This window comes from Lates calcarifer, linkage group LG8 (genome assembly GCF_001640805.2).
Source record: "Lates calcarifer isolate ASB-BC8 linkage group LG8, TLL_Latcal_v3, whole genome shotgun sequence".
NCBI classification, from domain to species: domain Eukaryota; kingdom Metazoa; phylum Chordata; class Actinopteri; family Centropomidae; genus Lates; species Lates calcarifer.
In genome coordinates, this window is record NC_066840.1 from 12,270,197 (window position 1) to 12,284,211 (window position 14,015).

The following is a 14,015-nucleotide window of genomic DNA, read 5'->3' on the forward strand; positions in this document are numbered from 1 at the left end:
GGTGTGGTGTCGGTCTGCTTTTGCTGGGTAACAAGGAAGGGGAGGCATAAGAGCAGGAGCAGGAGGAGGAGGAGGAGGAGGAGGAAGAATGAAGCCTGGCTCCCAGAGGTGAGGGATAAGGAGAATGATAGGGAGGTCAGGAGGAATGTATTAGGCCTTGAGCAGTGTGTTTTAGCAAGAGAAGGAAGGATGAGGGGTGAAGGGTCAATCTGCACAACCAGAGCTGGCATGTGTGCATGTGTGGCCGCAGACACAGATACATGCATACACACTAAGGACGCAGTGTGGATCAAACCACACATGGGCACTCACAGACACAAACAGAACATAAGATGCCTACACAACGGTTCAATGAAATTGAATTCTGTTTCAAATGCTGCTTTATTCCTAACTACTAGACTTCAACATATTTAAAACACACACAGGAAACAACACATCAGAGTAATAAACACCTGGTGTATCTCTTTCACTCTCTCTGTCTTCCTCTTTTTCTCTCTCTCTCTCACACACACACACACACAGTACATCCACACAAGCAGACATACAGACAGGTGTGGGGCTATGAAAAGGCCACGGTGTCTTTATAGTCAGCTCTCAGAAAAGGTTATTAGACATCAACCGGAACAGGCGGCTGTCTCGGCCAATAAAAAGGGGAGGCGTGGGTGCACAGGCCAAGGGGCTGGGGGGGTCAAATTAAGGAGTGACAGGTGGACGTTAGGACTTGCCATACAGGTGAATGCAGATGGGACAGCTGCCAACACTGACATTTAACTGACATCAACAGCTAGCATCAGCCATGTGTGCATGCGCACTTATGTTTATGTACATGACATGAGCAAGAGTCTGTGTGCGTATGTGTACGGAGACTGAATCTGAAGGTCAGATGGAATTATATACACACCCACACACACTGTCTGTCTGTGAGTTCCTGGTGTCCTGGTTATGATATGAATATGGAGGAGTTGGAGCAGAAGGCTCAGTGACACTGGGACAAGGTGATATGAGTGGACAGGTGTGCGTGTGTGAGCGTACGCCCGTGTGTCAGCGCTTTGTGCCAGGACAGCAGGTGGCTAGTCAAAGGACATCAGTGACCTTCTCCTTATCCCTCCCTCTATCCTCCTCCCTTTGTCCATCTCTCCCTCTGTCCCCAACTCCCAATTCATCTCACCCGGATGCAAGCTCTCCGTCTCTGCACAACAAGTCATGGGCACACCGAGTAGATGACCACATACACAACCACAGGTGTGGGTGGTTTATTCATGAACTCATGTGAGTTGCTGTTTTGACACAGCATTGCTGAATAATGCAAATGTGCAGTGTGTCCTCCACGCGGAGAAAAAGAAGGGTGAAAAAGGCTGGAGGAGAAGTGTGAAAAAACAACTAAATGGAAGTGTGTGCGTGATATTCTTACCTTTAGTGGCTGATGGAAGCAGAGCAGGAGGATTGAAATAGATATGGAGTTGGGGAGAGAGGGGAGGAGATGTGGGAGAGGTGAGAGGCAAAGAGAGAGACATTGCTTATTACTTTGAAACACAACATGATAACCACAGGAGTAAAAACACACAAGGCACACACTCACTCTTTGTCTGCGAGGAGAAGGTCAAAGTGAGTTTGGCGAAGAGCTCATTGTTTTCAAATTGCTCCTCTTTTGCCTTGGTCCAGAAACTGTTCTCAGAGAGGTCTTCAGGTCCGATCTAAGGGAGAAATGCCAGTATGTACAGAGAGAGAGAGTTAGAGGGAGAAAAAGAAGAAGAAAGAGATGCATTGTATCTGTTAGGTAACCGTATCATCAAATTGACTCAATTTTCCAAAAATGGTCATCTGTGCACCTGGCAAACAATGAGATGAGCAGATAGAGAAGCTGAGAGAACAAAAGAAACAGCAGGGCTGTAAAAAGGAAGAGGCAGCAGTATGATAGTAGAGGGAGGGGACGAGGATGGAGGAAGGAAGGAAGGCACAAAGAAAAAAGGGAGAGCAGGAAACAAGTAGTTATTTTCTCTAATCTTCGCACACTGTCTCTACCACAAAGCATACTGAGCTTCAGAGCTTCACACGCAGAAATGCAAAGACATACAGGGGTTTCTACTGTCTTTACTCCCCCTCTTCTGTCTTTCTTCACCCTTACTTGCGTACTCTCTCTGTATCCCTCTCTTTGTCTTGGCATTGCGCTCTCTCTCTATTCCAGTCACAATTAACTTTGTATGTTTTGCCTCCTCCACTTTCTGAGTGTTCTCATCAAAGGAAAAGACAAAGAGTGAAAGTGAAATAGAGAGAGCGAGTGAGAAAGCAGTGGTAGTAAATTTACAGATATCAGGCCTTTCATTATGGACAAAGCCTCAGGGATGGCAACATAGGATAGAAAAGACAGAGAGCAGGGGAAGGAAATGTGATACTGGGATGAGCTGAAGGAGCAAGAAAGAAAGCAAGAGAGCACACAAAAACGAGGATGAGACCAAGCCAGAAAAAAAGTTAATTTAAATTACAAAAGAATACTGTCCTTTCTAGCAGCAATTTAATTATCTTTCAGTGGCGCAGTTAAAAGAAGAAGGCTTATTAAAAAGCAATTTCTGTGACATCCTCGTCAAACACTCTCACCAGCAAGGGAGAGGGGGGTGAGAGAGAGAGAAGCTAAATGCTGATGAAGTCTGCTGAAGCCATTAAACAGTAGCTTTAGGCTAAAGAAGGACAGAGGGCCGTTTTGATGTTTTAACCATCACAGATGAGAGGGAGGAGAAGAACATGAAGCACATAGTCATGAGATACACGTATGCATGCAAGTCACTGTAGGTCAGAATCTCACTGTCAAAGCTCTATCTCATATTTCTCTCACACTGTTGAACACACAAAAGCACACCCCAAGCTATTTCAAATCGTACTGTATGCAAATTTAAATTACACTTGAGGTATTTACAATAAAATATCCTACCTGTTTTTACATGAGCATTATGCTCATGTGATAATGACTAGGTGAAATATAGCATGTTATATCAGCTGAGAACTGCCCCATTTTCAACACTGGTGTGATTTTTGGCATTAAAACTGATCACAAGCAAACACAATTTCTAATTTTTGGAAAAACATTTAGTGAGTTAGTTAGACGACATGGGGCTAACTGAAACAAACATCTGTAGCAGACAGTACCCGCCAGATAAACAAAATGTAGAATATACATAGGAGGACCAAAGGGTCTGTCATATCATATGATGATAATGAATCAGTAAATGTAGGACATAGTTGTGAATAAGCAATTTGAGAACACAGATTTTTTTTCCTTTTTTCACAATATTTTTGCATCACTGGATAAATAACTAAGAGACAATTTAGCAACCACTCTTTAAATATTGATGATATACTGAACCATCAAACTCAGGACTGACCTTGCTCCAATTGGCTCTCTTCAGCTGGACCTCTGGCTTGTAATCTTTCTTAGGTTGGAGCCCGAAAGGCAGCTGAGGTGGTGCGGGGGCACCCCAGCCTCCCATGCCAAATGGAGGAGGTGGAGGCATACCAGGAGCTCCAGGTGGCGGTGGTGGCGGTGGAGGTCCCATCCCGGGTAAGGGTGGAGGGGGTGGTGGTCCCATCCCAGGTAAGGGCGGAGGGGGTGGTGGTCCCGGCATTCCAGGCAGGGGCGGGGGTGGCGGTGGGACCGGCATGCCCGGCAAAGGAGGCGGTGGTGGAGGAGGAGGAATACTGGCATGGCCCGGTAGAGGGGGAGGTGGTGGGGGCTGAGGAATGGGTATGGCAGCGTGGCCTGGTAGGGGCGGAGGTGGAGGTGGAGGGGGCATACCTGCATTCTGGCCAGGGAGAGGAGGGGGTGGCGGTGGAGGGGGCAAACCAGGTGTTGGCACGGGAACAGTTACTGTAACAACTTTAGTCTTGGCCTCTTCCAGATCCTTAGACAGCTGCTCAATCTGCGGTAAATAAGGACACAGTATGTTATCATTAACATTGGTTAATATCTACCACTAGACACACCACTTCTCCTCCATATTTGACTACTGTTTGCCATTTATTCTTTGAATTGACATCGATTTTGTATAGATTTGGCAATTTCCACCATTTCCAATGAATAGCCATGCCAACAGAGTGATTAGGATTGAGAGAAAAAAGAACAAGAGGGGGGAAGAGTAACACAAAGAGGGATTAAAGCCTGGGTAGGACTGAGTTTGGGGAGAGATGCAGAGAGAAAGGAGAACAAGGCGCAGAGAGAAAAACATAGCAGGGGGGAATTAAGTCCACAGAGGAATTCAAAAGAAAAAGTTTTGAAAGAGGACAAAATTTTTATCAATTTTTTATTTCAACACTGAAATACTGATTAAAGTATTTATTACAGTGAAGCGACAGTTCTTGAGAAAACTGTCCAAGTTATTAAAGTTAGACAGCTAATATTGGGTTGTGAGAGGAGACTGGAAGTTGAATGGGAATAAACTATATGTGATTTAAAGAGTACACGTATAGAGGAGTTTGTTTACTGTATGTGTTCTTAGGTGTGTGAAGGTTAGACAGTGTGGGTGAGTGTGAAAGAGTGTCTATAGGCAGCGTAACAAATTGTGCAGTTTCCTCGGACTTTGAAAAGAAGACAGTAACAGACATAAAGGGCCTAAGAGGCAGGCTTTCTTAGTGAGGCAGCAGATGAAGAGTTGGGCACAGCATCACACGGAGGAACAGTGAGAGATCTCTACATGTGAAGAAATCTTCGATGGGCAGTGCCTCAAACACAGAGAAAGTGAGCCATCTTAGTACGAGAAGCTTGTTTGATGCCTGGCTCGTGATGCTGTTGATGCTTTGGACAACTGCGTGTGCATATGCGTGTGTGTGTGTAGGCGTGTGTGTTTGAGTTTTTGCATGTTGAGAAGATGACTCTGCTGGCATTAGCCACTTCGGATGAGGCTCATTTTGGAAGCCGTGTAGTTCTCTTACTGACAGACAAACAGCACACACACACACACACACACACGCACACGCACATGCACACGTACACGCACAGAAACATCTTCATGTGGTTATGAGCACACATGCACAGAGGCAGACTGTTCTGGGTCACTTGGTGTGTTTGTGAGTTGGGGTGTCACTGTGAGGCAGAGTCCAGCTGGTGTGGCAGCAGGACACTGACAGCTCAACAATCCTCATCTTTGCCTCCCTACTGTATGTGTGCGTGTGCGTGCGCGCACACGCACACACGCACACAACACCCTGCATGTGTGTCTTGGCCTTAAAAAATTCTGTTTGTCCCATCTCCATCCCTTCCCTTTCTTCTTCTTTCCCTCTCCCTTTAGTCACTCTTTATACTCCCATTCCACCACTTTCCATGTTTTTATTGAGTTTCTTAATCTCTAAAGGATTTGGCTTCTTCTCACAATATGCTTTTAGAATTTTTTTTCTTCTTTTCATGCCATGCTAGCAGTTGGCTGAATCATTTAAGGCCAGGGGGGCTCTGTGTTTGTGTGGGTGTGCATAGATGTTGGACAACTTTTGGTGCATAGACTTCTGCAATACTGCATTTCTCTGAGCCTTGAAATGTTTTACTTTACAGCTTTAGCAGAAGTTTCTGTTTTGTGTGTATGTGTTTCCACAAAAAAGAGCGATTCGATCATCTGACTCAGTCTTTATTGATTCTGTCCTGATGTGTTTTTTTTGGTTCTTTTATGTTGACAATGGTATAAAGTGATGACAGAAATACTGTTGGAGCACACAGATTTCTGGAGGAGTGATACTGGGTTCAAATTTCATTTCAGTGAATTTGGCCATTTACCTTGACCTGTTGAAACACACTGTTCCACCAGTGGGCCACTTTGGCCTTACTGGTGCTACTTTAGGTGTGTTTTGGTCTGTGCCAGACTATATCTTTACACAACCTTGGCAAATTATACATAGTTTGAAAACTCCAAGTCTCTTGAATATACCAGTATAAAGCACAGATAGAATCAAGGATCCCAATATCACTGGAACAGCTATTGACAGAGAATTGGTTCAGACTTGTAGCTATGGCTGTTATACACAAAAAATACTACCTTATGCGGCAAGTCTAAAAAAAAACAAAAACAACTGTACCTCTGTCATTTTGGTTCAGTATCTCTTATACTCATTCTGAACTTTCAAAGGAGACCACAGTTATTACTTTAATCAAAAGAGTTGAAGAATAGCTTTAGCTAACCTTTTTATTTTGGATGCATTATTATCACGCTCATGCACAAAAATGGGGTGTGTGTAATTCACATATCAAAAACCTATTGAAAGAAGTTGTCACTTTGACTCAGTATTCTATAGTTTAAAAAAAACCCCAAACACCTCTACTTAGATTTTGAGTTATTTGAATTAAAAAAGGCATTAGGTCCCACATAGACAAGTGAATGTGTGCATGTGTTTGCATGTACCTGCTGTTTCAGAGAGCCTAGCTGTTGTTGTAGTCCCTGGTTCTCCTGTTCTCGCTCCTGCTTAGACAAGGCCAGCTGTTCCTTCTCTTGGCTCAAGTCCCGCAGCTTCTGCTCATAGTCGCCCTCCAGTTTCTTCAGCTCCACCTGCAACTCGTGGCGTGCCGTCAACTCTGCATCCAGCTAATACACATGTAAAGGGTCATAGAGGGAGACTCAGGAACAGCATCTTAAAAACAGTATTAAAAAAAGTAAAAACTAGTATTACTTGTGGTGACTTTTGTAGCAGTCAATTTCAAGGAGTATTACCTTGTGGGCAATAAACAGTGTTTTTTTTGTTTTTGTTTTCAAATTTCACTCAGGTGCTAAAAAATATTTCATTAGCAACCTGACTGCACAGATACTGTGCCATTGTTGTCAAAGTGGCATTCCTGTTATGTTTGCGTAATGAATATTCAGCTAATTATGTGCACCTTTTACTGCAGTACTGCCAATGACAACCACATCCACCTGGCAAACAAATCACTTCCCCTTTATTTAGAGAACCTTTTGATAAGCGGCACAGACAGAGTTGGCAAATAAACTAATTTTTTTATGTAACTGAAAAATACAATTTTAAAATATAAATTCAATACTCAATAATAATCATAATAATGTGATGAATTAGTACAGGAATGTTTTTTTCCATCCATGACATCAGCCATGATGTGAGACTACAAAATTAACTAACAAAACTAATTTAAAACAGGGCTTCATGACAAACAAGCATTCTTGTTATTAAATAAAGGATGAGTGAAATGAACTGTTACCACAAGAATAAGGTTGAGTGAAAACTTTAACGGCCAAATCATTTTATAAACAAGTAATTTAAAGGATGACTGAGGATTTGTAAAACATAGAGCAAATAATACAGTCCTGAAGGTATCAGAGCACTGGGGGTTCTCCAGTCAGATATGGGAGCAAAATGTGTTTATGTGCAGAGGTTTTTAGCCTCCCTTTTGAAGCTGTAGCAGTTTCCATATCTCAAAGACCTGTAGAAGCCATTTCCTGCAGTCTAGTGCTTTCAGTTTCATTGTATAATTTACACTGCAAATTAGTGTCAATTATTGAGTTAGGATGCTTCAGTGCACTTGTATGAGCTCACTTCTCACTTCCATTTAAAGACTTCACGTCCATAAAGAAAAAAGAGCTAGAGAAACATTTTACTCCCCGGTTTTAATTTTCTAACTTTCATACATTTTCAAGGATTTTTCCTTCTAGGACACTTGACAAACAGAATAAGAGCATTTAAACAGATGAATACATGAACACACAGACACACACGGCTGTTTAATTTGCAGACAGCAGATCCGTTACTCTCGCTGTCAGCATCCTGACAGCCTCATCCTTAATTCCTGCCAAAAAGACTGCCTGCAATTACCCCATCATGCACAACTAGCACTATGGTGTGTGTGTGTGTGTGTGTGTGTGGTCAACGAAAATGAATCCCAGTGTGTTCATGTAATGTGTATTTGTGTGGATCTAAGTGCCTTCAATGGACATGATCTGTGTTGAGAGTGTGTGTCTTTGTGTGTGCCAGAATGAAGGCTAGTTTCACCTCCCTCTTTGCAATTATCCTGTCACTCGGACAGAAACATCGGGGTAGCAGCACACCGCAATCAAGGCATTTACCCCCTTGTGTGAATGTGTGTGTGTTTTTTGCCAGCCTGTAAAATATTTGTCTGTCCGTTGGCTGTCAGACGTGTGTATGCTCATTCTCTTAGTTACCCTCTGTTCCTCCCTTTTTCTCATTTGTCATCCCATGTCAGCCAGACACTGGCTCTCATAGAATTTCATTACGATGCCAGTGTGTCTGCACATGTCAGGGGGGAAATGTGTGCTTTTGCAATGTATGATTTTCTTTTGTGTCTATATGACTGTAATAGCTTGTGTGCTTCTGGGTTGACACATAAACACGTCTGTGTGTATGCCATGCTATTGTTGTGTGTGCATTCACAATTTTCAATGTGAATAAATTTGTTTTTTTATTTCACCTTCTTTCCCAGCTCGGTGGCCTTGGCCTCACTGGTTTCCACCTTGGTCTGGTCTACCATGTTGTCTGTGGAAAAGAAAAGGACAGAGGGAAGGAAAAGACAAAGAGGGGAGAAAAAAAGGTGGTGGATAAGATAAGGGTTTCAGACAACGCACCTGCAAATATCGGGCCATGAAGACATTGCACCCTTCAGTCTGGCACATGCTGCATGCACACATAAACACAGAGCAGGCGACCTAGCTGTCTCCCTGTTTTTCCTTTATCACACTACTCAAAGCCAAGAAGTGTGAGACGACTGTGGAGGCATCTCATTACAATAGGATGCTATCTGTTGCATACTTCTTCTTCCTCCACACATCATTACCTTTAAAGCCTCCAGTACGTATACCTTTGTCTGACTTTGTGTATGTGTGAGAGAGGTGGGAGCACACTAATATCCTTTCCGAAATGCACCTCACACCACTTTTTAAAATTTCTATATTTGTGAAAAAGAACAAATGTGAAAAAATAAAAAAAAAGAGCATAAAACAGTCTGGAAATAATCCATTATCAGAGATTGCGCTTGGCAGAGAGAGGGTTAGAAGGACACAGACTGACCAACGGGATACTTTTACAGCATAATTGCAGGGTCTACAGGTGGTTCAATGCCAAAGGGCTTAGCAAGCATGTGCAGTAAAGGAGCTAATTAACATGAAGATGAATGCCACAAAGTCATTGGATCAAAGACAGCTAATCATGATGCCCGGGAGGGGGATCAAGCAGATAGATCGCCAAGATAGAAGGGCTGTGAAAAGCAAAAATAGAAAAAGAAGAAATTACACAAACTCGTGGAAAAGTGAATCATACAGATTGTGAGATAAAGCGTGAGTCTTCAGCTGCAATGAAAATATGGCTAGCGGAAAAAAGCGATGAAACTATGCAAGATTCTGTATATCTAGATAAGCTAGTAAGCAAGGCAGGGCAAAATGAGAAATCTATTTTCTGAAAGAGTCGTTTTTGCCAGATGAGAGAAACTCACAATAATATGCCAAGCCACATACAATTTCAAAGTGTGCATTTGTGTATGAGGTTACATGATTATTGGATGTGTGTGTGTGTGTGTGTGTGTGTGTGTGGTGGGGGGGGGGGGTACTTCTGTCATGGTGGCTGGGCTAAATGGGACAAACTTCGAATAGAGAGCACTAAGGGAGACAGAATGTGGGGAAAAACTGTGCTGAATTTCAGAGTTCAAAGAAAAACACTAAATAATGCATGCAGGGCAGAATTGGGCTGCTTTCTGCCGATAATAACTCTGGCAGTCTTAAAGGAGGCCAGCCAGCCTGTGTGTGTGTCAGGACACATTTAGAAGCAGCGCAATTAGAGCCTCCTGCGGTGAGCAACGGAGACCTGCCATAAAGGACTATTGAACTCTTGAGACATGGCCTGCACCTCCAACTCTGCTCTGGTTTAGTTTACGTCGTCTGGCACTGCCATCCCTACACACAAGGTAATCTCAGTCCAGACTGTTCTCGTTTGTAGTTCCCCAATGGTGGAATGAGCGACCAAATGCTATTTGAGCAGGGGCGTCCCTCTCCATCCTCAAATATCTCTTGAAGACTCATCTATTCCAAGAGCACCTCCCCGCCTAACACCTCTAACACCCTAGCACATCTAACTCAAACTAACTGTGCACTTCTTTACCTCAGCTCCTTGCACTTTGTCTTACTGAGCAGATTTAGTACCTAGTCCTTTCTCCAGAGCATCCTACTGTACTGAAGCTTGTGTGAGTGTTGTTGGTCACTTGTAAGTGGCTTTGGATAAAAGCTTCTGCTAAATGGCTAAATGTAATTGTACATTAACCAGTCAATATTTACAGCTGTCACTCAGCTTCAAAAAATATATATGCACATATATCAGTGCACACCACTTTTCACCAAAAACAGCATTTTATGTTTGTATTCAACAGAGAGTGGCAGGAGATGACATGGATCAGTACCCATCATATTACTTCCTTGATCCATGTAGAAAGGTCTGTCATCCCCTTAGCTTGTAGGGATTTGGTGCCTTTTCACAGACACTAAAACAGAGGAGATGCTTGCAGACACATGTACCTGAGCACTGCTGACTGATTAATACATTCACCACCAGGGCCTGAGAGTTACCATCCAGCTTTGTGTGTCAGGTATCAAATATTGGAAGACAGCAAAGAAATCAAAGTCACTATTTTGTGAAATCAGATTCTGGGCTTGCTTAGTTTGAGAAGGCTTTTATCTCCTTGATAAAATTCATATGACATACAACTGGAAAACCTGTAGCACAATTTAGTCCTAATGCACACTCCCTCTCTGGCTCCACCTTGTGGTATTTCAGTGCTACTGCATATTTGTCATCCAAGTAGAAAAACAGTGACATGTATCATGGCCAAATTCACTTAAATTAAAATAAAATAGGGCAGGCACATTTCCATTGAAAGCAACACAGTAATTGTGTCAATGTTTGGAGTTGGGATAGTGAAATATAGTTGAAAGTTTCAACCTGCACAGTACATTACACAATGTTTGATTTTTCTGGCCAATGTGTATTCTTTACATCGCTCTAAATGTTAAGGGTGTTGGATGATGGTCAAGACAGCACCCTGTACACCTTGAGAGAGGAAGGGAAAGAGATGTTCTTGTGTGTTCTGTGCAAACAACTCACCTATCAAGCCTTCAATATTGAGGCTAAGGTGACGGCACTTGAAGTCAGGGTCTGCTCCATTCCTGTGGAGCACGATCTGAGCGATACACTCGTCTATCAGCTTGTAGTACTGAGGCCTGCGGGAAGGAGGGAAGAGACGGATTTACAGAGCGATGGACAGAGAGAAAGAAATAGGGGAACGATAATGTGAGAGGGATGGAAGGAGAGTAACGAGAAGGAGAGTTTATGAGGAGAATGCGTCACTCTCTGCAACATACTTTACATGTTCTGTCCACAATGACAATGTATTTTACATTAACAAGAAATCTGGCCACTTCATGTGAGCAGAGGATGGGACTGACATAGAGCAAGTGGGTTCATTTGTTCAGATAAATGTGTGAACACACATGCTTCGTCGCTTTGTCTTTGTCCGCAACTGAGATTGGCTGTCTGTGTGAGCATGACAGTTTGAGTTTCTTGTCACAAAGATTGATTGTGTGCAACTGTGTTCCTGAGAGTCTGTTGGTGTATGTCCAGCAGCCTGTCTGATCAAGCCAGCTTCACACAGACACTCAATTTTGGAGGTGTCTTATTCCCTGACCCCATTAGATGCTGCCAGAGTCACAAACTCAATACTTTATTTATTCTGTCTCCCTCCCTCCCCCGTCTCTCTCTCAGTCACCCTGCCTTTGTCTAACACTTATTCCAATCCCTCACTATACTTCAAGCTTTTCTCTTTTTTTTTCTCTAATGCTCAGATTTATCCGTGGAGCGAGAGAGACATCTAGTGTCATTCTGGGAAACTGAGTCAAAGTGAAATATATTTATATTTGACAACATCTTCATGAGAAAACATGAAATCCCGAACACTTCAAATTTACACATTAGGTATATTAGGAAAAAGATAGTTGGTATGCATAAGGCTATACATTTCGACAAATTCTAAACTAAAGAGATGTCAATCAATGGATTTTTCTACATCTATTAAGCCCCTGACAGTCTGTGGACATGCATAGAATGTGCATAACCATAAGTATGACCATTTATATGACTGCATTTGTGTTAATTCCCTGGCCTCCGTGTCAATTTGAGATTGAAATACAGTAAGACCAAGAATGAAAAAAGAGCAAAGCAGGAGCTACTTTTTCATTCATTCCCACACAAATGCTAACCCTTCCATTCCTTGTGCGTACCTCCCTCATTCTTCCAACATCTACCTAGCAATTTACCTAAACTCTCAATTTCTTCTTCATTATTGTCTCGCCCTCCACCTCCCTTTTCTTTTCATCTCTGTAATTACAGAGCTGTATTTTCTGCCACTCTACAGCTCTCCCTCCCACCCCCACTTCCTGTCTCTCAGCAGAGCCCATTACAGACCACCTCCATTGTGTTCCACTGGATCACCTGGATGGAGACAGGATTAGAGAAAAGGAAGGATGGAAGAGAGAGAGGAGGGGGGTAAAGACTTCAACTGGGACCAGTTGTTTGGGCCAGCCTATCTTTTCCATCTTCACAATTTATTCCCCAAACTGTGCTAAAAATACACCACAATTTCCTGTCGGCCTGATACCATCAAGACAACACTGGACAACTCCAGTAACTCAATTCGAATATGTGCATGCCTGCACATGTTTTTGTGTGTTTTGTCCATTTCCTGTGATATTATTTTAAGAAAACCATTCTTCCTTTTTGAGTTGTTGGGTCTGAAAGTGAAAATACTATATGTGTGCAAATGTGCACACCTGATTCCATAAAACTCTTAACATTATTCTACTCCCACCTTGTCGTTCAATCATTCTCTGTTACTTTCTCCTTTCTTTTTCCTCAGCTAAACCCTCAAGGGCTTTGAAAGACACAGGAAGAGAGATTAGCATATTTCCGGTGATGAGAGGTGATGGTGCTCATCTCTGTTAAAATAGAATTGGACTTCTTTGCATGTATTAATTTCACAGCTTTGGAAAGGTGCTCTAGAAAACAAACAGTAAATGAGGGGAAGGACTAAGAGGAGGGAGAGGTGGAAGAAGATAGGGAACTGAAAAAACTGAAGAACATCCTCCTTCTGAGACCACTTCAGAATAAAATTACATTGACTCTGGTGGATGGATGTGTGGCTTCAAATCAATTAGAGCCATTTATTACTCATAAAAGACAACTGCATCACAATAATGTGACAGTGAAGAGTAAGTCCCAGATGATACAGCTTGTAGTCTCTTATGACAAAAAATATTATATCAACATATCAGCTGTGTGAAGATTTTATTGGGTGAGGAGGAACAAGTGTGAAAAAAGTACCGACATGTAAGAGTGTGTATATGTGCGTGTGCACTACCTGGCCAAATAATCATTACGGATCAGCAGCAGGTGCTGCATCACGGACAGGAAGTGGCTTTCGGCTTTGGAGTCCTTGGCAGTGTTGACCAGAATCTCAAACACTTCCCTCACATCATTGAAGGAAAACAAGTTAAGGCTCAATTAGCACACTGAAGTGAAAAGGTTCAGAATAATGTTAAAAACACAAACATAAACAATATCTGTAACAGGCACTGTAGCATAATCAGTGACAATTCTTAATAGTTTTGCAGCAATATTACTTATACGAGGCTTAGAGGAGCACAACAGAATTGTATTAAAATACCAGTCATACAGACGCCAGACTTGATCATCTGATAATCTGTGTTGTGTAGTGACAGTGTGATGTAATCTTGTGTCTTGTGTCTCTTCCCTGATCAGCTCTATCAGACAGGTATGTTTATGTTTTCAAATTTATTTGACCTAATGTGTCACATTATCTCTGTGTTTATTATATATACAGCCAGTCACACAGGCAGACTGTGCATACACTGTTGTGAGCAGCCCTGGGAGACACCTGGTGTTGGAAATTGTAACTACATGTCAATAACAGGAGAAACCATCACAGCAGCTGGTGAAATTGGGTTTTGAGACATTTTTGAACCTTA

The 14,015-nt window shown here is 42.5% G+C and overlaps 1 protein-coding gene across 2 annotated transcripts in view; it reads right to left on the bottom strand.

Annotated features, from left to right (window-relative positions):
* Nucleotides 1-347: 347 nt before the first annotated feature.
* LOC108885522 (protein diaphanous homolog 1) overlaps nucleotides 348-14,015 on the bottom strand; it is a 40,577-nt gene continuing 26,909 nt past the window's right edge. For both annotated transcript variants that reach the window (XM_018679889.2, XM_018679887.2), the window contains 7 exons: nucleotides 13,388-13,504; nucleotides 11,080-11,195; nucleotides 8,405-8,469; nucleotides 6,375-6,554; nucleotides 3,378-3,911; nucleotides 1,580-1,694; nucleotides 348-1,420 (listed from right to left, as the gene is read on the bottom strand). In XM_018679889.2, the coding sequence (XP_018535405.2) occupies nucleotides 1,266-1,420; nucleotides 1,580-1,694; nucleotides 3,378-3,911; nucleotides 6,375-6,554; nucleotides 8,405-8,469; nucleotides 11,080-11,195; nucleotides 13,388-13,504 (1,282 nt within the window). In that variant the 3' untranslated portion in view covers nucleotides 348-1,265. The remainder of the gene's footprint in view (nucleotides 1,421-1,579; nucleotides 1,695-3,377; nucleotides 3,912-6,374; nucleotides 6,555-8,404; nucleotides 8,470-11,079; nucleotides 11,196-13,387; nucleotides 13,505-14,015) is intronic.